The 19873-nt window shown below is 37.2% G+C and overlaps 1 protein-coding gene across 1 annotated transcript; it reads right to left on the bottom strand.

Annotated features, from left to right (window-relative positions):
* Positions 1-7977: 7977 nt before the first annotated feature.
* LOC142177693 (uncharacterized) lies at positions 7978-9571 on the bottom strand. The gene is made up of 4 exons (XM_075246998.1): positions 9516-9571; positions 8523-9267; positions 8418-8439; positions 7978-8306 (listed from the first exon to the last, which is right to left on the bottom strand). The coding sequence occupies exons 1-4, from the start codon at positions 9569-9571 to the stop codon at positions 7978-7980; spliced, it is 1152 nt and encodes a 383-aa protein (XP_075103099.1).
* Between the last annotated feature and the right edge of the window lie 10302 nt (positions 9572-19873).

The following is a 19873-nucleotide window of genomic DNA, read 5'->3' as shown; positions in this document are numbered from 1 at the left end:
AAAAAAAAAAAAAAAAAAAACAAAAACAAAAACAAAAATCCAAAAAAAAAAAAAAAAAGTAGGCCTGAACTACGTTTGACTTGATTCCGAAAGGATACGTAGGCAACCTCTCCTTGGGGTTCAGTCGCACCAACAATAAAATCCAGGAATTCCCCCGAAAGTAAAACTGGGGCAGAAGTTATACGATTCAGCAAATAATCCCACCCAAAAGGCTCCAAAGTTGTAGTTCAATCCAAATTCTTTTCACCCCAAACCTTTTTCAAGTCCTTCTGATCAATCAACGAAGCATTCCAAAATAGGAAGATGGAATTATTTGGGTCCGATACAACAAATGAGGGGAATAAAGATAAGAGAGTCTTGTCGGTGAAAACCTTTGGGCACCGTGAGGCGATGCGAGGAAGAGAAATTGAAATGAGAGAGCTTGTTTAGTAAAAACTCGCAAAGAGTACTAGCAGGCGACAGTAAGAAGAGAAATGAGAGAGGTCGACTAGCGAAAACCCGCAAAGGGCGTTGTCGGCCGAAAAGATGATTCCACCTCAGAAAGTCCTGGCAAGGTTCTCAGGTTTTGAAAAATATAGATCTGTTTTGATTCATGAGGAAATGCAAGTTCTCGGAGGTCGGGCATCCAGTCCAAAAGGCATGTCATGTCAGTTTGAAACTGGCATACACTCCAGATAAGTCCTTCTTTTCTCCCCGAAAGGGGCGTTTCTCTTTAAACTCATATGTTCTCCTTTACATAGTTTTCTTTGAGTTCTTTTGATCTAACTCTTAATTCCGTAATAATCGCAAAGAAAGGTGGCGGGACCGGTTTTACAAGGCTCCGTTTGGCAAGAGTCAAATAAAATGTACGACCTCAGTGGCGCGTCAGTCCCATCCCGACTGGCCATGGTAGTTGATTTGTTTCCAAAACCGACAAATCCCCACAGGGTATCCCTTATTACAAATCCCCCATGGAATCTCCCCTTGTACAATTCCCCAAGGAAGTCCCCCCAGCACATCCCCAACAAGTTTGCTAAAAAAAAAAAAAAAAAAAAAAAAAATCTCACAGAGTTTGCATTGGACAAATCCATACGGAGTTTCCCTTGTACAAATCCCCACAGAGTCTCCCTGATAAAATCCCCACCAAAATCCCCAAGCAGAACGGGACGGGAAAAAACCAAAGCCTTATAAGACAAATCATCACAAATCTGGGAACGTAAGTCTGAGTAGTCCAAAGGGTTTCACATCAATGGCAGAGTTGGTCAACAGGAATCAGGTTAAGACAAAACAATTGGAACGATCAAGGCCCCCAAAACCAACCGTCATTTCCAAACTGACAATGTTTTCTTTGTATAGGAAATTGAGACAGGTACGACCCAAAGCATCCATGCATGAAGCTGGTGTAGCCCAAAAGAAATGGAGCACACAAGCATGGAAACAGCCTTGCAGCGAAAAACGACCAATGGTAAGTTTCCCCTTAATTCTGTCGTGCATTTCTGATAAATAAAAATAGAGAAAGGGGAGAACCAAAGGAAAGAAAGAAGACAAGGAATAAACATCTCAAAAGAAAAACAAATCATGGTAGCATAGGACCTCGTTCCTCAACTATCCCGGCATAACCCGATGAATCCTCCCGGCATAACCCGATGAATCCTCCCGGCATAACCCGATGAATCCTCCCGGCATAACCCGATGAATCCTCCCGGCATAACCCGATGAATCCTTCCGGCATAACCCGATGAATCTTTTCGGCATAATCCGATAAATCTTCCCGGCATAACCCGATGAATTTTCCGGCATAACCCGATGAATCTTCCCGGCATAACCCGATGAATCTTTTCGGCATCACCCGATGAATCTTTTCGGCATAATCCGATAAATCTTCCCGGCATAACCCGATGAATTTTCCGGCATAACCCGATGAATCCTCCCAGCATGACTCGATGAATCTTTTCAGCATAACCCGAGAACTCTTTTCCACGTAATCAGCATTAGGGTTTTAAACCCTAAACTGGACTCTTTCCCTTCAGCCAGCATTAGAGTTTTAAACTCTAAACTGAGCTCTTCCATGCAATCAGCATTAGGGTTTTAAACCCTAAACTGAATTTTCCTTTTAGTCAGCATTAGGGTTTTAAACCCTAAACTGGACTTTTTCCCTTCAGCCAGCATTAGAGTTTTAAACTCTAAACTGAGCTCTTCCATGCAATCAGCATTAGGGTTTTAAACCCTAAACTGAATTTTCCTTTTAGTCAGCATTAGGGTTTTAAACCCTAAACTGAACTTTTTCCTTTCAGCCAGCATTAGAGTTTTAAACTCTAAACTGAGCTTTTCCATGCAATCAGCATTAGGGTTTTAAACCCTAAACTGAATTCTTCCTTTGTTCGGCGTTAGGGTTTTAAACCCCAAACCGAACCTCTCCCCAGCTAGCCGGTGTTGGAGCTCCAACCCTGAACTGAGCATGCATATCCTCTTTCATCAATTTTATGAACTTCCTGGTGAATAATTAACGAAATTTTCCTAGTGAAACTGGGGCAGAAAATTTCGTTCGTTTGTTTGTTTTTTCCCGCAGGTCTGACCTCGAGCCACACGGATCGAAATGACCCACGAGATGAGTCTCAACTCAGAATCAAAGAAGAAAAAGACAAAAGAAGACATCCCGAGATATCAGAGTGAATGGAGAGCAGATCGACTCCAACATTTGACTAAGTCCCTGAACCCTACCAATCGCGTCTCACTCAGTATCTCGGAGATTAAACAAGTCGCCGCAACTCGCAAGCATCAAGATTCAGATCGAAGTCTACAAGCAAAATCAGCTAAGACCCAAGATCAAGTTGTAAAAGAATTATAGATAGGAATCTTGTAACTAGCAGTTGACATGCATATAAGTAGTTAGTTCAGTTTCCAATTATCGTTTGGTTGTAATAAGGCGGTCAGTGACGCAGCAGTGACAACAACAGCAGCAGTAGCAGCAAGCATTGCAATCCCATGGTAGTCCCAGCTACCAAAATTTTCTCGAACTACATTGACCTGATTCCTGTTTAGCCCAGGATATGTAGGAAATCTTTGAAGCAAGATTCGGTCAGATCTTTCAAAAACATGTTTCATACGGAGTGGTCCATAGGTAAAAATCGCTCATGCACGCTCACTTAATCATAAGCTAACTTATATTCCTTTTGGGGTACATGTGAGCACGTGATTTTTGCTTTTACGCGACAATCACTCCAAAAGAAACAAAATAATAGCAATTGGTCTTGCTGTACATTTGCTGGATTTTTACGTGGCATTTTTTGCTGGTTATTTGTGATTTTGCCCATGTTTGTTTTATTCAAAAATATATAAATATATATGTGTATATGTCGTGTGAACCGTAGTCTGTTTATTAAAATAAAAATAAAATATGTGCGTCCTTCATTGTATTTTGTCATTAAGTGTTTAGTATAATTAATTGTGCGATAATTGTTGTCCAATGTTTACATGGTATTATTTGGCAAATTATTTTAAGGAATTAAAAAAAAGAAAAAAAAAAGAAAAAAAAAAAGAAAGAAAGAAGGAGTTCGGACTTGGGCCAGTCCGATTTCAAAACAAACAAGCCCAAACAAACTCAGCCCAAACCCCATGTTAAACTCGGTCCAGACCAGTTGGCCTCAGGGGGCATTCCAAACGACACCGTTTTACTGCAGTCCGATCTGGGCCGTTGATCTCAGAGTGATCAACGGCCAAGATCAATTCCTCACAACCCACGAACAAAACCCGACCCATTCCACCCGGACCAACCCAAACCCCCATTAGTTGAAACGACACCGTTTCCCCTAAGCCCTTAGATCCAAGCCATTGATCTCAGTTGATCCAACGGCTGAGATCAACTCACCTATTCCATATATAAACCCTTTGATCCTACCCTGCCCCCCTAGCCAAACCCCAGCCTTCGTCGTCCTCACCACAACCCCCAAACCCTAGAGCCGCCCTAGTATCCCCCACCATGAAAACCGGCGGCATGAACGCCGGTGATCTTCCCTTTAACACCATAGAACCCCCTTGACGTCCTGAACCCAAATCTACCAACCACACGCCTCGAATCCGATCCCACCTTCTCGAATCTTCATTTGAAGATTCGAGTCGGAACCTAATCTACACCGATCTGCCTTGAAATCATACCAGACACTCCCCAGACCCCCCTCGTGACCAAACCATACTTGGTTTGGTCCGAATCTGACCAGGGAAGCGTGAATCCCGGATCTGGTTTTTGAACTTTAAAGGTTTTCGTCGATGGTCCGTGTTTTGTTCAAACCAAAGGATTAAGGTCTAATAGACTTTAATCGAAGTGTTTCTCATCTGAGAAACACTTCGATTAAAGTCCGTTCAGCCTTAAGAAAGGCCTGACCGAGTCCGAGTTAAGGTTTTGATTTTTCGGGATTTGAGGTGAGTTCTGTTCTCTTTTCTTTGTTCTTTAGTCCATGTTTGTTTGAAAGGCTGTTATTGTTGTTGTGTAATGGTTGTCCCCGAATTTTATCAACTATGCCCTGTCCACTTTGCCTGAACCTTTGTTGTTTTGATTGAGTATCTTCTTCTACTTGTTCTGATAAGCGTGTATGTATGTATTTGTTGTGCAATAATTGAGCTTCAAATGTTGACTGAGCAATTGGTTCCTCGAGTACCACTTTGCTCAGTCAGTATAATTAGAACCGTGTGTCGATACTGTTAAATGTCTGATTTTTGGTTACGACTATATGAGTTATAACTAATATAGTCGAGTCGACATGTGTCGTCAATTAGTTTCAACCGTCTGAGCAAAGTTAAATCGATTTGCTTCTATTAAACATTTGCCTGAATCAATTAAGAGCCAGTTTAGTTCACTTATAGCTGTTGGATTGTTTGTGTTTAGATTCTGAATTGGAAGGCATGTGCACTCGTGCACAGCATGTGCACTCGTGCACAGCATGTGCACTGGTGCATCTCATGTGCTTTGTGCACAGCCTGTAGCCTGCATAAAGGTCCTTTGTTTGATTTTAAAATGGTTTGACAGCATATGCTGTCAACATATTCCGCTGCCCATATCTGCTTTTAGTTAATAAAATGGGAAAGTTAAGCCTGCCAAGGGAATGATGAGGTTTAATAATTAAATAGCTAAAAGTAGAACTGAAAAGAAGATGGGCACATGGGAGGGGTTTCTTTTGATCTATCAGACTGTAAAAGGAGTAAGATTGAGGCTTATAAAGGGGGGAGCTGAAATACAAAGAAAAAAAAAAAAAGAGGAGGAGGAGAGGGAGAGAACACCATCTGATAATAGACATACAGAAAGAGGGAGGATAGAGAGAGCTGTAAAAGAAAATACACAGACTGTGAGGAATTTCTGAAAGAGAGAGCTGAAATACACACTGAGAAGTATACACACACAGATATACATAGAGAGACACAGGGGGAGCCTAAACTGAAATTTTGAGAATTGAAGTTCTGGGGGAAAACAGTAAGAAACTGGAGAAGGTCTCTTTCTGATAACTTAAGTATAAGTTCAAAACTGCAGACTGATATTGGATTCTTGAAAAGAAAGAAGATAGGGAAAGGGATAAACAGAAAATCAGCAATTACTTCTGTCTTGTTTGCCTGATTCCCAGTCTTGTTCAACCTGTTCAATCAACTTTGTTTTCTTCCAAGTATCAGCTGAGTTCATTAGTTGATTCATATTGTTCGTTTCCCCTGGATTGGTCTGTCTTGGAGTATTATTCCTACTGCATTGTTTGCTGCTACCTGTCTACCATTTCTTGTCGGTTCTAACTGTATCTTGCACTGGGAGTTGTCCTATTTGTTCCTGCTGTTACTGCTGTTGTTTGGTGTTGCTTCTGTTGTCCTGCTGACCCCTCGCTTTCTTCTGTTGTATCCGACATCCAGGTACATACTAAGATTTTGCATCTGATGTAACAATGAAAGCATGAAATCAAAGATGTGCAGGAGTTTAATCATTCGTTTGGCTGCAGTTACAGTTTTACAAACGTTATTAAGATATGTGCAATTTGTCTAGCTTGTAATTCGATAAAGAAACACTTTAGATAGCTTTGTACTTAACCATAGTTTAGTTCGTCCTAAACTGCGATTTCATTTGTTTAAGGGGTTGTCTAATGAGGAATGCATGAGTTTTCTTTAACACATAGATAATTAGGTAACTTTTAGCTGACATTCCGCATGTATAGAAAAGATTGCTTTAAGTTTTGCCAAATATGATGTTTAGTTTTATTGAACCTTTGTAGATAGCTCACAGGTTCACATTCAAATTCTATTAGTAATAGGTTCCGAAAGGTTAATTCCGCTGATTTGTTTTAAATAGGCAAGTTTCAAACTTAGATCTGAAGAACGTTTATCATAAGCTTCCTTTTTAACAGTTATATTAATCTTGTATGGTGATTTCCTCTGACAATTTAACAACGTGCTCATCTATGAAATAAGGCACTGAATAATTCACGCCTCATAAAAATCGGATAATCAAGTAAGGATCCAAAGCGGGTCAAGCATGTAATCAACACGTAATCCTTTCTTTTATTTTTAGAAACAAGCGTAGTAGAAATGTAGTCACTGTAGGATACCCTTCTAAAAATGAGATGAGCCTCGACAAACAAAAATGCACAAGCTTCGGGGCCCTCTAAATGTATATATTAAAATATTTAGAATTCGGGACATGCCGTTTAGCGAATTCTACGGCCTTCCCAAAATAACAATACATTAGTTGCTTTAGGCGCACCTTTAATAATTTAACCTTCTTAAACACGGGTGCACATTGATGTGAACCAAATCCACCTCAACGGAGTCAAAATATGTCGACGACCACGGGTGCATTGATTGTGACGTGGTTCGAGATGCATTTTTTTACGACGTGGCGATTCTATAAAAATAAATGATAATAATAAAAGCGGTTTAAACTTAATAAAAGCACGTAAATCATAACATGTATTTAAATCAGATATTTAGCCATTATAACAATTTAAGCGACCGTGCTAAAACCACGGGATTCGAGGGTGCCTAACACCTTCCCTCGGGTCAACAGAATTCCTTACTTAGAATTTCTGGTTTGCAGACTTCATTTGGAAAAGTCGAAAATTTCCTCGATTTGGGATTCAAGATAAACCGGTGACTTGGGACACCAAAAACCAAACCTTTCTCAAGTGGCGACTCTGAATTAAATAATCCCATTTCGAATATTGTCACTTAAATTGGAAAAACTCCACCCGCGCATCTAACCCCTCGGGGCCGGGCACGCAAAAAGGAGGTGTGACAGTTGGCATAGCATAATTTTTTGTAACAGCTATGCAAAATTACAATTTCAAAAGTTATGTCAAGGCATTTTGTTATTTATTTCGTTGTTTCTCTCAACTGTTGATTTGTCCATTGAGTTTGTTAGTATTTGTTCATGACTAAGTGTAAGTGAACTTCAAATTCAAAGTTAAGGACCGACAGTCCTTAAGTTTTGAACATGGGACTATAACTTAAGGACCTCATGTCCTTAACTTTTGAACTTGTATTTCAAACTTAAGGACTCATGTAGTTAATGACAAACAGTCCTCAAGTTTTTAACATGGGACTATAACTTAAGGACCTCATGTCCTTAACTTTTGAACTTGAAATTCAAAGTTAAGGATAGACAGTCCTTAAGTTTTTAACATGGGACTATAACTTAAGGACCTCATGTCCTTAACTTTTGAACATGAAATTCAAAGTTAAGGACAGACAGTCCTTACGTTTTTAACATGGGACTATAACTTAAGGACCTCATGTCCTTAACATTTGAACTTAAAATTCAAAGTTAAGGACAGACAATCCTTAAGTTTTCAAAATTGCAAGTTGAACTTACTGACTCCTGTTAATAACTTTTAATTATTGAACTCAAAAGAAATTAAAAGAACGTAACAAGATATAAATATTGAAAATCTAGGCATCCGCTCAAATTAGAATAATAATGAATACAATCTATAGCAAAAACTTAAAAGAGTCGATAAACATAAGTGTATATTTCTACTCTTCTCTATGCTTTCTTGAAAATGGATGGAGTGCCGGAGAATATATACAAGTTGTTCTATTATGACCAATTCTTCTGCAACGACCACATTTGAATGTTATTTTTGATGGCTCGGTAGCAGGAATATGCCTTTTCTTTTGCCTTCTACCTGGTGGCACTTTGAAATCTGGAGGTTTAACAATTTGTGACTTAACACTCTCTGGTACAATCCATGAATCAGTATGTCCTACAGGATGTATTTGTCTTTCGTATGTTTTCAGCCAAGATTCCTTTAAGTACCAGTGCGAACAAAAGTCGGACTTCTTGATGTTTCTCTTCTTGATAGCTGCAATTGCATGTATGCATGGTAATTCATCAAGTTGAAATTGAAAACAATCACATGTTCTTTTGTTTAAGTCCACCAAGAAAATTATTCCTTCTTCTTCAACTCTAGAACGCCATGAATCAACAGGGAAGACCTTCAATGTTAAAAAATTATAAGTGAGTACATTATGTTAAAAAATGTTAAAATCATAATATAAACAGAAAACATAATACTTACGTTCAAAGTAAATGCTAAATCTATTCTTTTCTTCAATTCCTCCTCTACCCAACAAGAAACATCATAAAATATTCCTTCTGCTTTATTTCTTCTTTCATAAAACCAATCTTGTAGCTTCACTTGAATGAAATCCATCATTCTTAGTATAGGCAGCTCCCTTGCTTCTAATAGCACTGAATTCATCGACTCAACTATGTTTGTTGTGAGCATGTCATATCTTCGTCGTGGACTACAAGAACGTGCCCATCTTTCTGATGGTTCTTCCATCAAGTAGTCATAAGTTTTCTTATCTACATTTGCAATATCTGACATGTATATGTCAAATTCTTTACGCCTGTATACTCTTGCAGCACTTTGGAAAAGTTTTATGACCTCACTTTTCACCTTTCTTCGCTTTAGGTTCTGCTCCAAATGATAGATGCAAATCCCATGATGGCTTTCAGGATATACCTTTACAATGCCATTTGAAATAGCTTGATGCCTGTCTGATAAAAAAATCAAATTCTCACGGCTCCCAATTGCATTACGAAGCTGACTAAAGTACCACTCATAGGAATTGTTGTTTTCAGATTCTGCTATTCCAAAGGCTAATGGGAAAATTTGATTATTTGCATCTTTTGAAACTGAAATCATTAAAACACCACGATATTTTGACTTCAAAAAGGTTGCATCAACAGCAATCACTGGTCTACAATGATTCCAACCAGCTATCGATGATCCATATGCATAAAACATATAAAGAAACCTGAAAATACAATATAAAACAAGGTTAAAATACCTGAAGTTTAGGACAGTCAGTCCTTAAGTAACATTTACAAGTTATAAAGTTAAGGACATGTTGTCCTTAACTTTTATTTCAAAGTTCAAAACTCAAGGACTGGAAGTCCTTAACTTTTAATTACAAGTTCAAAACTTAAGGATAGGCAGTCCTCAACTTCTGGTTACAACTAAAAAGTTAACAAGGCTAAAGACAGCATGTCCTAAATTGTTTACCTGTTGTTATCGTCTATCTTTATGTTAGTATAAGTTCCCGGGTTCTTACTTGTCATCATATACAAGTATGAACACAATAATTCATAATTTTCTTCGGGACTTCCTCTTATTAAAGCCTTTGATCTGCTTTCCTAGTGTTAACAGAGCAGTAATGCTTTTTCTCAAGCTTTACTATCTTGAATAATGTTGAGTCTTTAATTCTGAAAGCACGCATACACCAACGACATCTATCATCATTGCATGTCAACAAATATCTTGTTGAGCTTGATCTAACAACTTTGAATTCAAAATGTTCTTTGATTGCTATATTGGAAAAACAGTTAATTATGCTCTTCTTCTTGTTAAATACTGATCCGACTTTTATTTTATCCAAAGAAGCATTTTCTCTTAATATCGTAGTTGGGGATTCTTTTTGTTTCAAATTTGATCTTCGTCTAGTTATTTGAGTGCAGGTTTTGTCAGCAACTACTTCGATTACCGGTGCACTCTCTAAGACTTGAATATCCAAAGCTTGTTCGTTGTCAATCTCTATAATGCTTTGTCCTTCTACTTGAATATAATCAAATGTTTGATGCACCTCTTCATTTAATGGTTGAGCTTCAACCATATCTACTTCAACTATCTGTTGGCATCGCTCTTGATTGTCATGTTGAGTTTTTGTGTTGGCATGTTCATTGCTTGTTGATGCAAAAACTCTTTCCGAAATATCAACTATGAAACGACAGCTCTTGAAGAGTGAATGAGTTTTTAGCAACTCTATACATGTGTGAAGATCTAAATCTTTGGATACAAGCATTCCTTTGCTTGTTCCAAGGTTGATATCAAATCATATCACTATTTCAAACTTTTCTCTATCCAATTCAATAAGCTCAAAAATCTGTTTAACGAAATCTTCAAACTGAATTGACTCAGGTGCTAGGAAAAGCTTTGTTTGATGATCAAGATATTTATAGTCTTCAGTCCATCTACCATTAAAAGCAACTATTATGCATATTGTTTCCATCCTACAAGTCAAGAGAATGGGAAACAAAGGACATACGTTATAAATCAATCCTTGTAGAATTAAGAACAAGTGTACTGTAAGTGCAAGACCAAGATAAGGATTGTCTGTCCTTAATATTTAAACATGGAATTAAAAGTTAAGGACTTCCAGTCCTTAACTTTTGAACAAGAAATTAAAACTTAAGGACTGTTTGTCCTTAACTTTTGAACCAGAAATTAAAACTTAAGGACTGCATGTCCTTAACTTTTGAACCAGAAATTTAAAGCTAAGGACTGCATGTCCTTTAACATTTAAACATATAATTAAAGTTAAGGACTGTCAGTCCTTAAGTTTTAAACATGGAATTAAAAGTTAAGGACTGTCAGTCCTTAACTTTTGAACCAGAAATTAAAAGCTAAGGACTGACTGTCCTTTAACATTTAAACATGTAATTAAAGTTAAGGACTGTCAGTCCTTAACATTTAAACATGGAATTAAAAATTAAGGACTGCCAGTCCTTAACATTTAAACATGGAATTAAAAGTTAAGGACTGTCAGTCCTTAACTTTTGAACCAGAAATTAAAAGCTAAGGAATGCATGTCCTTTAACATTTAAACATGGAATTAAAAGTTAAGGACTGCTAGTCCTTAATATTTAAACATGTATTTAAAAGTTAAGGACTGTCAGTCCTTAACATTTGAACCAGAAATTAAAACATACAATTTGAAACTCAAGCTACAGGACTTTGTATACAGAAGAACAGCAACAAAGTGAAGGACATTTTGTCCTTAAGTTTTTTTATTCAATTTGCAAAATGAGGCCAATAGAATCAAAGTTAAGGACATAGTGTTCTTATTTTTTTGAATTCAGTTTCCAAAATGAAGACACTATGTCCGGAATACAGAATTATCATAGGAGGCAATGTCTATAAATTTATCAATCCAGAAATTCAAAAAAAATCAAATTCTTATCTAATATATAATCAAATCAATACAGATCTAAAAAGGTATAACTATAGCGAAATAAAAATCGATAGAAATACATGAAATTACAACTTACTGTTTATCTATGTCGTTTTTTTGGATTAGAATGCTGAATTTTTGAAATCGGGAAGAGAAATGGTGGTTCGTCCTCAGTTGATCGCCGCTGTGGTAATTGCTGATGTTGCTGGCTTCTTCTCTTTGTGTAACTGCTGCTTGTGTTGATAGCGTAGGTATAAATTATACCAGAAGGGTATTTTCGTCCAGTCAGGTATAAACTTTTTAAAGGAGTGGCTAAAATCTAAATATATTGAAAACAGTGACTTTAAAATAAATATCACTGCTTTTAGTGGCTATTTTTGTCGTTCGCCCTAAAATATGCACAGCATAAAATTGTGAAGATAAAAAGCAATTTATTGCATATCTCATATGCCGATAGTGGGTACACCTAAGTCCATTGGGACTTTGGACAAAAAGACCAAATAAAAGTCCCGCGAAACATGACAGCGTTCCCAATTGTAGTTGGATACGAAATTTGACAAACGACCGCCTTTGCTAGTCCAATTTTACCGGGAATGGCAATGTACTTTGACTCAATTTAGGAGATAATTGTACATACCCACATCGAGGAACACCTCTTTTGTATACTCTTTGGCATCTCTATAAATAGAGACATGCTATTCAACTTGTAAGCACAAACAAATTTGGTGTGCCCTGTCACGCCTCCTTTTTCCGCCTCCGCGTGGGGACAATGGAGTTTTTCCAATTAAAGGACAATCGAAACGGGATTTGTTTATTTATTTCAGAGTCGCCACTTGGGAGATTTAGGGTGTCCCAAGTCACCAATTTAATTCCGAATCGAGGAAAAGAATGACTCTGTATTTCAGTCCGCGAACCAGAAATCCGGATAAGGAATTCTGTTAACCCGGGAGAAAGTGTTAGGCATTCCCGAGTTCCGTGGTTCTAGCACGGTCGCTCAACTGTCATATTCGGCTTGTTTATCTGATTTTATACAATTATGAGCTAATGTGCAAGTTTTAACTTTTAACCGCTTTCGTCATTATTATTATATATTTTTTCAAGAATTGCAACATCATGGAAATACATCTCCAACCACGTCACATCAATGCACCCGTGGTTGTTGGCACATTTCAACTCTGTTGAGATTTGGATTTGGGTCACATAAATGTGCACCCGAGTTTTAAGAAAATTAAATTATTAAAAGGCGTGCCTAAAGCGACTAGCGTATCATTTACTTTGGGTAGGGCCATGAAATTTTGCTAAACGGTCCATCCCGAAGTCTAAGCAATTTTAAAGCAAATATTTACCGAGGGCCCCACAATTTTGTATTTTTATTCGGTGAGGCTCATCTCATTCTTATTTTTTAAAGGAATTTGCAACGTCATGGACATGCATCTCGGATCACGTCACAATCAATGTACCCGTGATTAGAGACACATTTCGACTCCGTTGAGATTTGGATTTGGTCACATAAATGTGCACCCGAGTTTAAGAATGTAATTTAATTAAATCGCGTCTAAAGAGTCTAACGCGTTATTATCTTTGGGGAAGGCAATGAAATTCACTAAACAGTCCATCCCAAATTCTAAGTATTTATTATGACCAATTATTGAGGGCCCCGCAATTTGCATTTTTATTTGGCGAGGCTCGTCTCATTATTTATTTATTTTTTAAAAAAAGATAATCTTAGAATGACTACATTTTTTATTTTTCGTTTTTCTCTAAAATAAATGAAGAAAAATGTCCTACTTTATTTACATACTTTCGGGTTATTATAGTTAAGTTTCGAAAGTGAGTCGTTTAAAGAGTTTACATGGCAGCGCATAGAATGTTCTACATACAGACAGTAAAAGAAAGAAAAGACTACATTAAACTACAACTTCAAATCTTTCTCATTTTTTGCATTCATATTTCGGGTAGCTTACAAGATGAACCAGTGTATCGTTTGTGTACCTGGTATTGTCAATACAAGAAGAAGAAGGTCAGCAAAGTAGTATGTAACACAGCAACATACAGCAGCAGAAAGCCCAACACAGTAGCTTCAACACCTCAATCCAGAAATCCCAGCAACACGGAGAAAACTAGTAAAAATGGAGAAGAAAAATAGTGCGGAAATCTCTCTTTGTTTTTTCTTTCTAGATTTGAACTCTCTATGGTGTTCTTCCGCTCTCAATATTTCAGAAAATTTGGTTATATCTTTTTTACTCTCTCCAAAATGAATTCTGTCTCTGTATATTCTATGTATCCAGAATGTATATCGAGTGTATACTGCTCTCTCCGCCCCCTCTTTTCTTCTTCTCTCTATCTTGTTTTTCCTCTTTTTTCCCATACTTCTTCCTAAATTTTCTCTTATATTTATAGCAAAATTTTCGAAATTTTCAGATTTGTTTTTTATTATTTTATTATTTTTTTAATTAAAAGAAATCCCACTTACAAATTGCTTTTATTTTTTTAGAAAAAGAAATCCCACCTTTATTTACTTTTATTTTTAAAATTCCAACTTTAATTACTTTATCTTATTTAAAATCCCACTTTTTATTTTTTTAAAAGAGAATCTCACTTTATTTAACTTTTCTTTAAAAAACAAACCACTATCTTTACTTTTTCTTTTAAAAAATGCTACTTTCAATTAATTTAAATTTTTTAAATTTTCAGATACCTTTATATTTATTTTTTAATTCCAACCTTCTTTTACTTTTAAATTTTTTAAAACTTTTTATTTTTTTTTAAATTTTCTACATTCTTTTACTTTTTTTTAATCATTCCCGAAAAAAAAGAATTTCACCTATTTTTACTTTTATTTTTTTTATTCAATACTTCCCTTTTTCTTATTTTTTTTAAATCATTCCCGAAATTATTATATATTTTTTTAAAAAATAAAATAAAAAATAAAAAAATAAAAAATAAAATAAAATAAAATATTTTCGGATTTTTTATATATAAAAAAAAACAAAAAATAAAACTATTAATAGTGATAATTCACCTTTTATTTTTTATTTTTTTGGTTTTGTTTTGTGTTGGACAAAAATGAAGAAGGGGTGTTGGGTTAATGGAGCGGACCGGGTCGACCCGGTTTGAAGTGGACCGGGTCATGGGGAAAGTTGGGCAATTATTTGGGCCTGTGGTTTGAAATTGAAGAAGTGGCCCAATCCGATTTTTCTTTGTATTTTTGTTCTCTTTTCTTCTTTTATTTTTCTAAAACTAAATTATAAAAGTACTTAAATTATTATTAAGAACTAAATTAAGTTATAAAAGCGCAAATTAACTTCCAATAACAATTAACGCACAATTAAGTAATAATTAAGCATAAAATTGTTCATTTGGATATTAAATGCTAAAAATGCAAACGATGCCTATTTTTGTAAATTTTTATTTTTTTGTAAACAAACTTAATTACTAACAAATTGTAGAATTAAATCTTACATGCAAAATGCGACATATTTTTGTATCTTTTATTAATTTAGCAAATAAACATGCACAGACAAATACAAATAATTATTCAAAATATCACAAAATTGCACACCAAGGAAAATTATTTTATTTTTTGAATTTTTTGGGAGTAATTCTCATATAGGGCAAAAATCACGTGCTTACAGCTGCCCCTCTTTGCCCGAAGACACGAAGGGTTTTCGTGCAAAGATAAAGCGAACGATTTTTGCCCATCTGAGTACTCCGTGTGAAGCATTTTTTTTTTAAAAAGATTTGACCGAACCTTTGCTTCAAAGGTTTCCTACATATCCTGGGCTAAACAGGAATCAAGTCAATGTAGTTCGGGAAGTTTTGGTAGCTGGGACTACCGTGAGACTGCAATGTTACTGTTGTTGCATGCTATTACCACTTCTTACCGATCTCCTTGTTACACCATGCTTAAAAGAAAACAAGAAGCTAGGCTAGAGTACAATTTGTTTTTGTTGCCTTGCTTCCTTGTCTGCTTGCATTTCTTCCGGTGCTTTTCTTCTTTTGACACATGTACTTGAGTTTGTATTGTGACCTCTTGTTGCAACCTTCTGTTTCCCGGTGCCGGGGAATTTTATTGTTTCCTGCTGGGGATTCCTATTGTAACCCTCTGTTTTATTGTCCTCTGACTCGATCTTGAAATGTATGCCTCTGTTCTATGGGCGGGTTCCCAACTTCAACACTTGAAATGAAAATACTGAAATGTATTCCTCTGTTATATGGGCGGGCTCCCAACTTCAACACTTGAAATGAAAATACTGAATGTATGCCTCTGTTATCTGGGCGGGCTCCCAATTTCAACGCTTGAAATGTAAAGACTGAAATGTATGCCTCTGTTATCTGGGCGGGCTCCCAAGTTCAACACTTGAAAAATGTATGCCTCTGTTCTATGGGCGGGCTCCCAACTTCAACACTTGAAAAATGTAAAGACTGAAATGTATGTCTCTGTTATCTGGGCAGGCTCCCAACTTCAACTCTTGAAATGTAAAGACTGAAATGTATGCCTCTGTTATCTGGGCAGGCTCCCAACTTCAATGCTTGAAATGTAAAGACTGAAATGTATGCCTCTGTTATCTGGGCGGGCTCCCAACTTCAATGCTTGAAATGTAAAGACTAAAATGTATGCCTCTATTCTATGGGCGGGCTCCCAACTTCAACAACAACTTTAAAAATAAATGTCATTCCTCTCTTCAGGCGGGCTCCTGACTTCAACAACAACTTTGAAAATAAACTACCTTTCCTCTCTTCAGGCGAGCTCCTAACGTCAAACTTGAAAAGTATGTCTCTGTTCTCCAGGCGGACTCCTGATTTCAACAACAACTTAGGAGGAAATGTCTCTCCTATGGGTAAAATAAACTTAGGAGGAAATGCCTCTCTTATGGGTAAGACTAAACTTAGGAGGAAATGCATCTCCTATGGGGTGAAACTAAAAGAAACTTAGGAGGAAATGCATCTCCTATGGGTAAAACTAAACGTAGGAGGAAATGCGTCTCCTATGGGTAAAAACAAACTTAGGAGGAAATGCCTCTCCTATGGGTGAAACTAAACTTAGGAGGAAATGCCTCTCCTATGGGTGAAAACAAACTTAGGAGGAAATGCATCTCCTGTGGGTGAAACTAAAACAAACTTAGGAGGAAATGCATCTCCTATGGGTAAAACTAAACTTAGGAGGAAATGTGTCTCCTATGGGTAAAAGTAAACTTAGGAGGAAATGCATCTCCTATGGGTGAAACTAAACTTAGGAGGAAATGCCTCTCCTATGGGTAAAAATTAAACTTAGGAGGAAATGTCTCTCCTATGGGTGAAACTAAACTTAGGAGGAAATTCCTCTCCTATTGGTTCAACAACAACTTAGGAGGAAATGTCTCTCCGATGGGTAAAAACAAACTTAGGAGGAAATGCATCTCCTATGGGTGAAACTAAAACAAACTTAGGAGGAAATGCATCTCCTATGGGTAAAACTAAACTTAGGAGGAAATGCGTCTCCTATGGGTAAAAGTAAACTTAGGAGGAAATGCATCTCCTATGGGTGAAACTAAACTTAGGAGGAAATGCCTCTCCTATGGGTAAAAATTAAACTTAGGAGGAAATGCCTCTCCTATGGGTGAAACTAAACTTAGGAGGAAATGCCTCTCCTATTGGTTCAACAACAACTTAGGAGGAAATGTCTCTCCTATGGGTAAAAACAAACTTAGGAGGAAATGCATCTCCTATGGGTGAAACTAAAACAAACTTAGGAGGAAATGCATCTCCTATGGGTAAAAACAAACTTAGGAGGAAATGCATCTCCTATGGGTAAAAACAAACTTAGGAGGAAATGCATCTCTTATGGGTAAAAACTAAACTTAGGAGGAAATGTGTCTCCTATGGGTGAACCATTTCCTTCTTCTTGAATTATTTACTTACCTGTGTTGTCTTCCCTCGAAACTACTGGGGATTATTTTGATGGGGATGACTTTTCCTTTTCTTCCTTACCCACTCTGGGTTGCCCAAAACTCTGTCGAGGATGCTTCTACATCTCGATGAGCCACTGGGGATAACACTGCGAACTGCTGAGTAACCCTGCTAAGGATAACACTGCTGAGGATAAATCTGCTGAGTAAATATGTTATCTTACTCCTTCCAAAATTACTTCCTTTTAAGTAGGATGTTTCATCCTCTGCAAACTGCTTCCTTTTTTTCTCTTTTTTTTCTTTTTTTTTATTCTTTTTTATTCTTTTTTTTTTGTTTTATGCATAGCTTCTTCCTTCGAAGATTAACTCCCTTGAGACTCGTTTTGCCTTTCCCCGAAAGGAACCACTGAGGATACCGATTTTCACCAAACTTGTGTTGGACTCCTCGAAACTGCTGGGGATAACACTGTTGGGGAATTATTTACTTACCTGTTGGGGGGATAGAATGTTATCAGCTGGGGATAACGCTGTCGAGGATAACACTGCTGGGGGATTCTGATTCTTTCAGAACTAGTGCTTCACTCTTCGAAAGGCTGTTGGGAATGATACTAGCCTTTTGCTTTTCTGAGCACAAGCTTCATCCCTTTGTTCTGTCTGCTGAGGAACAACTTCCTCCATTGAAACTTATTACGTTGGGGGCAACACTGGTTCAGAGATCACTTCCCTTGTTATCTTTATTTTTCCCCAAATGGGTACCTGACTTCCAGAAAATTTTCTAAATGGAAGGAAAATTTTCTGCCCCAGTTTGATGATACCCCTTGTGGCATGCATTTCTGGCATCAATGCCATTTCCTTTACCTGTTTCAAATCAAACAAAATTTGTTAGTTTTAAAACGTGGTGGTTGGTTGTGATACTCCTACTGGGATGGTTTTCCCTTTCTCCTTCCTTGATGTGTGTTCCACAACTTGTTGGGGATGATATTATTTCCTGGGGATAATCCCTTTCTGTTGAGGATATCCCTCTTCTTTTGTGGCATAGTTCGGAAACTGGCATTTTCCCGACCTTTTAGTCTAGTATGAATTTCCCCAAATCATGCTCACTGTTTTACTTGCTTTGTTCATGGGCCTTGGCCTTGAGGTTTATAACCTTGGTTTTGGCAAGGATATCCCTCTTGACACTCGTCAATCCTTTTGTCAATTCCCTTTTGATGGGATATCTTTTTTTAACACTGGCCTCGCGCTTGTTCCTTGCTGACTATACCATTTGGATGTACTAGTCAGATCTCATCTTGCATGATTGGATAGATGATGGCCTATTTTGAAATCATTTCCCGCTGGTTCTAACCAAACAGACTCTACTGGGGAATTTTCTGTGAAAGGAAAAGATAAAAGGGAACAGAATAAAAGACAAATGAAAAAGATGACTCTGTAACAAAAGAAACTATAAATAAAAACCTATCAAACGCAGACACTGACTCTAATGGTCATGACATGCATATGTGGCCTATCCTCCGTCGTTAATCGTCTTTCAAGACCTTCAATTGGCAATTCCCCATCTGATTCTCAATCTTATTCGACTTGTAATGCCCGAAGGGTTTTCACTATCAAGTCTCTCTCATTTTGGTTTTTCTCTCAGCTTTCATCGCCTTATGGTGTCCGCAAAGATTTTCACCGATAAGACTCTCTCATTTGTATCACTTTCCAGCTGGGGATTTGGAGTGTTGCCGGTATGACTCTCTCTGCTGGAGATTAGAGTCCTTTCTGCTGTGGAACAGAATGTTATGTTCGCCGGTAAGACTCTCATTTGTCTGACTTGACATCTTTTGCAGACTGGTCAGAAGGTCTTTCTTTGGACCGTAATGTGGGTTTTTGGACAGGTTAGAAAAAAGGGTATTAAAGGCTCAAAAACAAAATAAATTTGGGGTTTTAAAATTACAACCTTCGGAACCAATTTTGCTTACCACAAGCTCAACCCTTGACCCAGTTTCTTGCTTAGGGGTTATTTACTTATTTTTTATTATTTTTATTACACCATGTACACTATGACCATTGTGGCCATTATGCACCCTATGACCGAGCCGTGAAGCGCCTACGTATCCTCTTTGAGGAATCAGGTCAAACGTAGTTCCCAATTCCTCTTTTTTCATTTGACTTTCCTTTGTTTTTTTGTTATCAGTTTTATTTTCTTTTCCTTTTTTTCGTTTTTTTTTTATTTTTTTTCTTTACCTTCCAGGCTCGTATTTCCTAGTCGTTGTTATTGATTCCGAATGAGGGGTATGAAAGAAAATAAATAAGGCTCAAAAGGGGTGACGAAGGATAAAGTGTTTAGCTAGCAGAACAAAATGTCTTCGTCATTCCAGTCCTCAAAACATGCCAAGTGCAAACAACACAATTGAACATAGATTTATAGTCTCTTCCGATGGTGCTGGACTTGACAATTATGTTAAACACTTGCTTTTTCATTTGTCATTTCTAAAGCACTACTGGGCGACACTCTCACTCTCATGAACGATCCTCATGCCAAT

Source organism: Nicotiana tabacum, chromosome 3, assembly GCF_000715075.1.
Source record: "Nicotiana tabacum cultivar K326 chromosome 3, ASM71507v2, whole genome shotgun sequence".
In the NCBI taxonomy this organism is placed as follows: domain Eukaryota; kingdom Viridiplantae; phylum Streptophyta; class Magnoliopsida; order Solanales; family Solanaceae; genus Nicotiana; species Nicotiana tabacum.
The sequence above is the reverse complement of the archived record's forward strand: the minus strand, read 5'-3'. Positions and strand labels throughout refer to the sequence as shown.

Coding starts and splice junctions, on each gene's coding strand:
- LOC142177693 (XM_075246998.1), bottom strand. CDS start 9,571: ATGACAAGTAAGAACCCGGGAACTTATACTAACATAAAGATAGACGAT. Junction 8,440..8,522: donor ATTTAGCATTTACTTTGAAC/GTAAGTATTATG, acceptor TTAACATTGAAG/GTCTTCCCTGTTGATTCATG. Junction 8,307..8,417: donor CTTCCCTGTTGATTCATGGC/GTTCTAGAGTTG, acceptor ATGCAATTGCAG/CTATCAAGAAGAGAAACATC.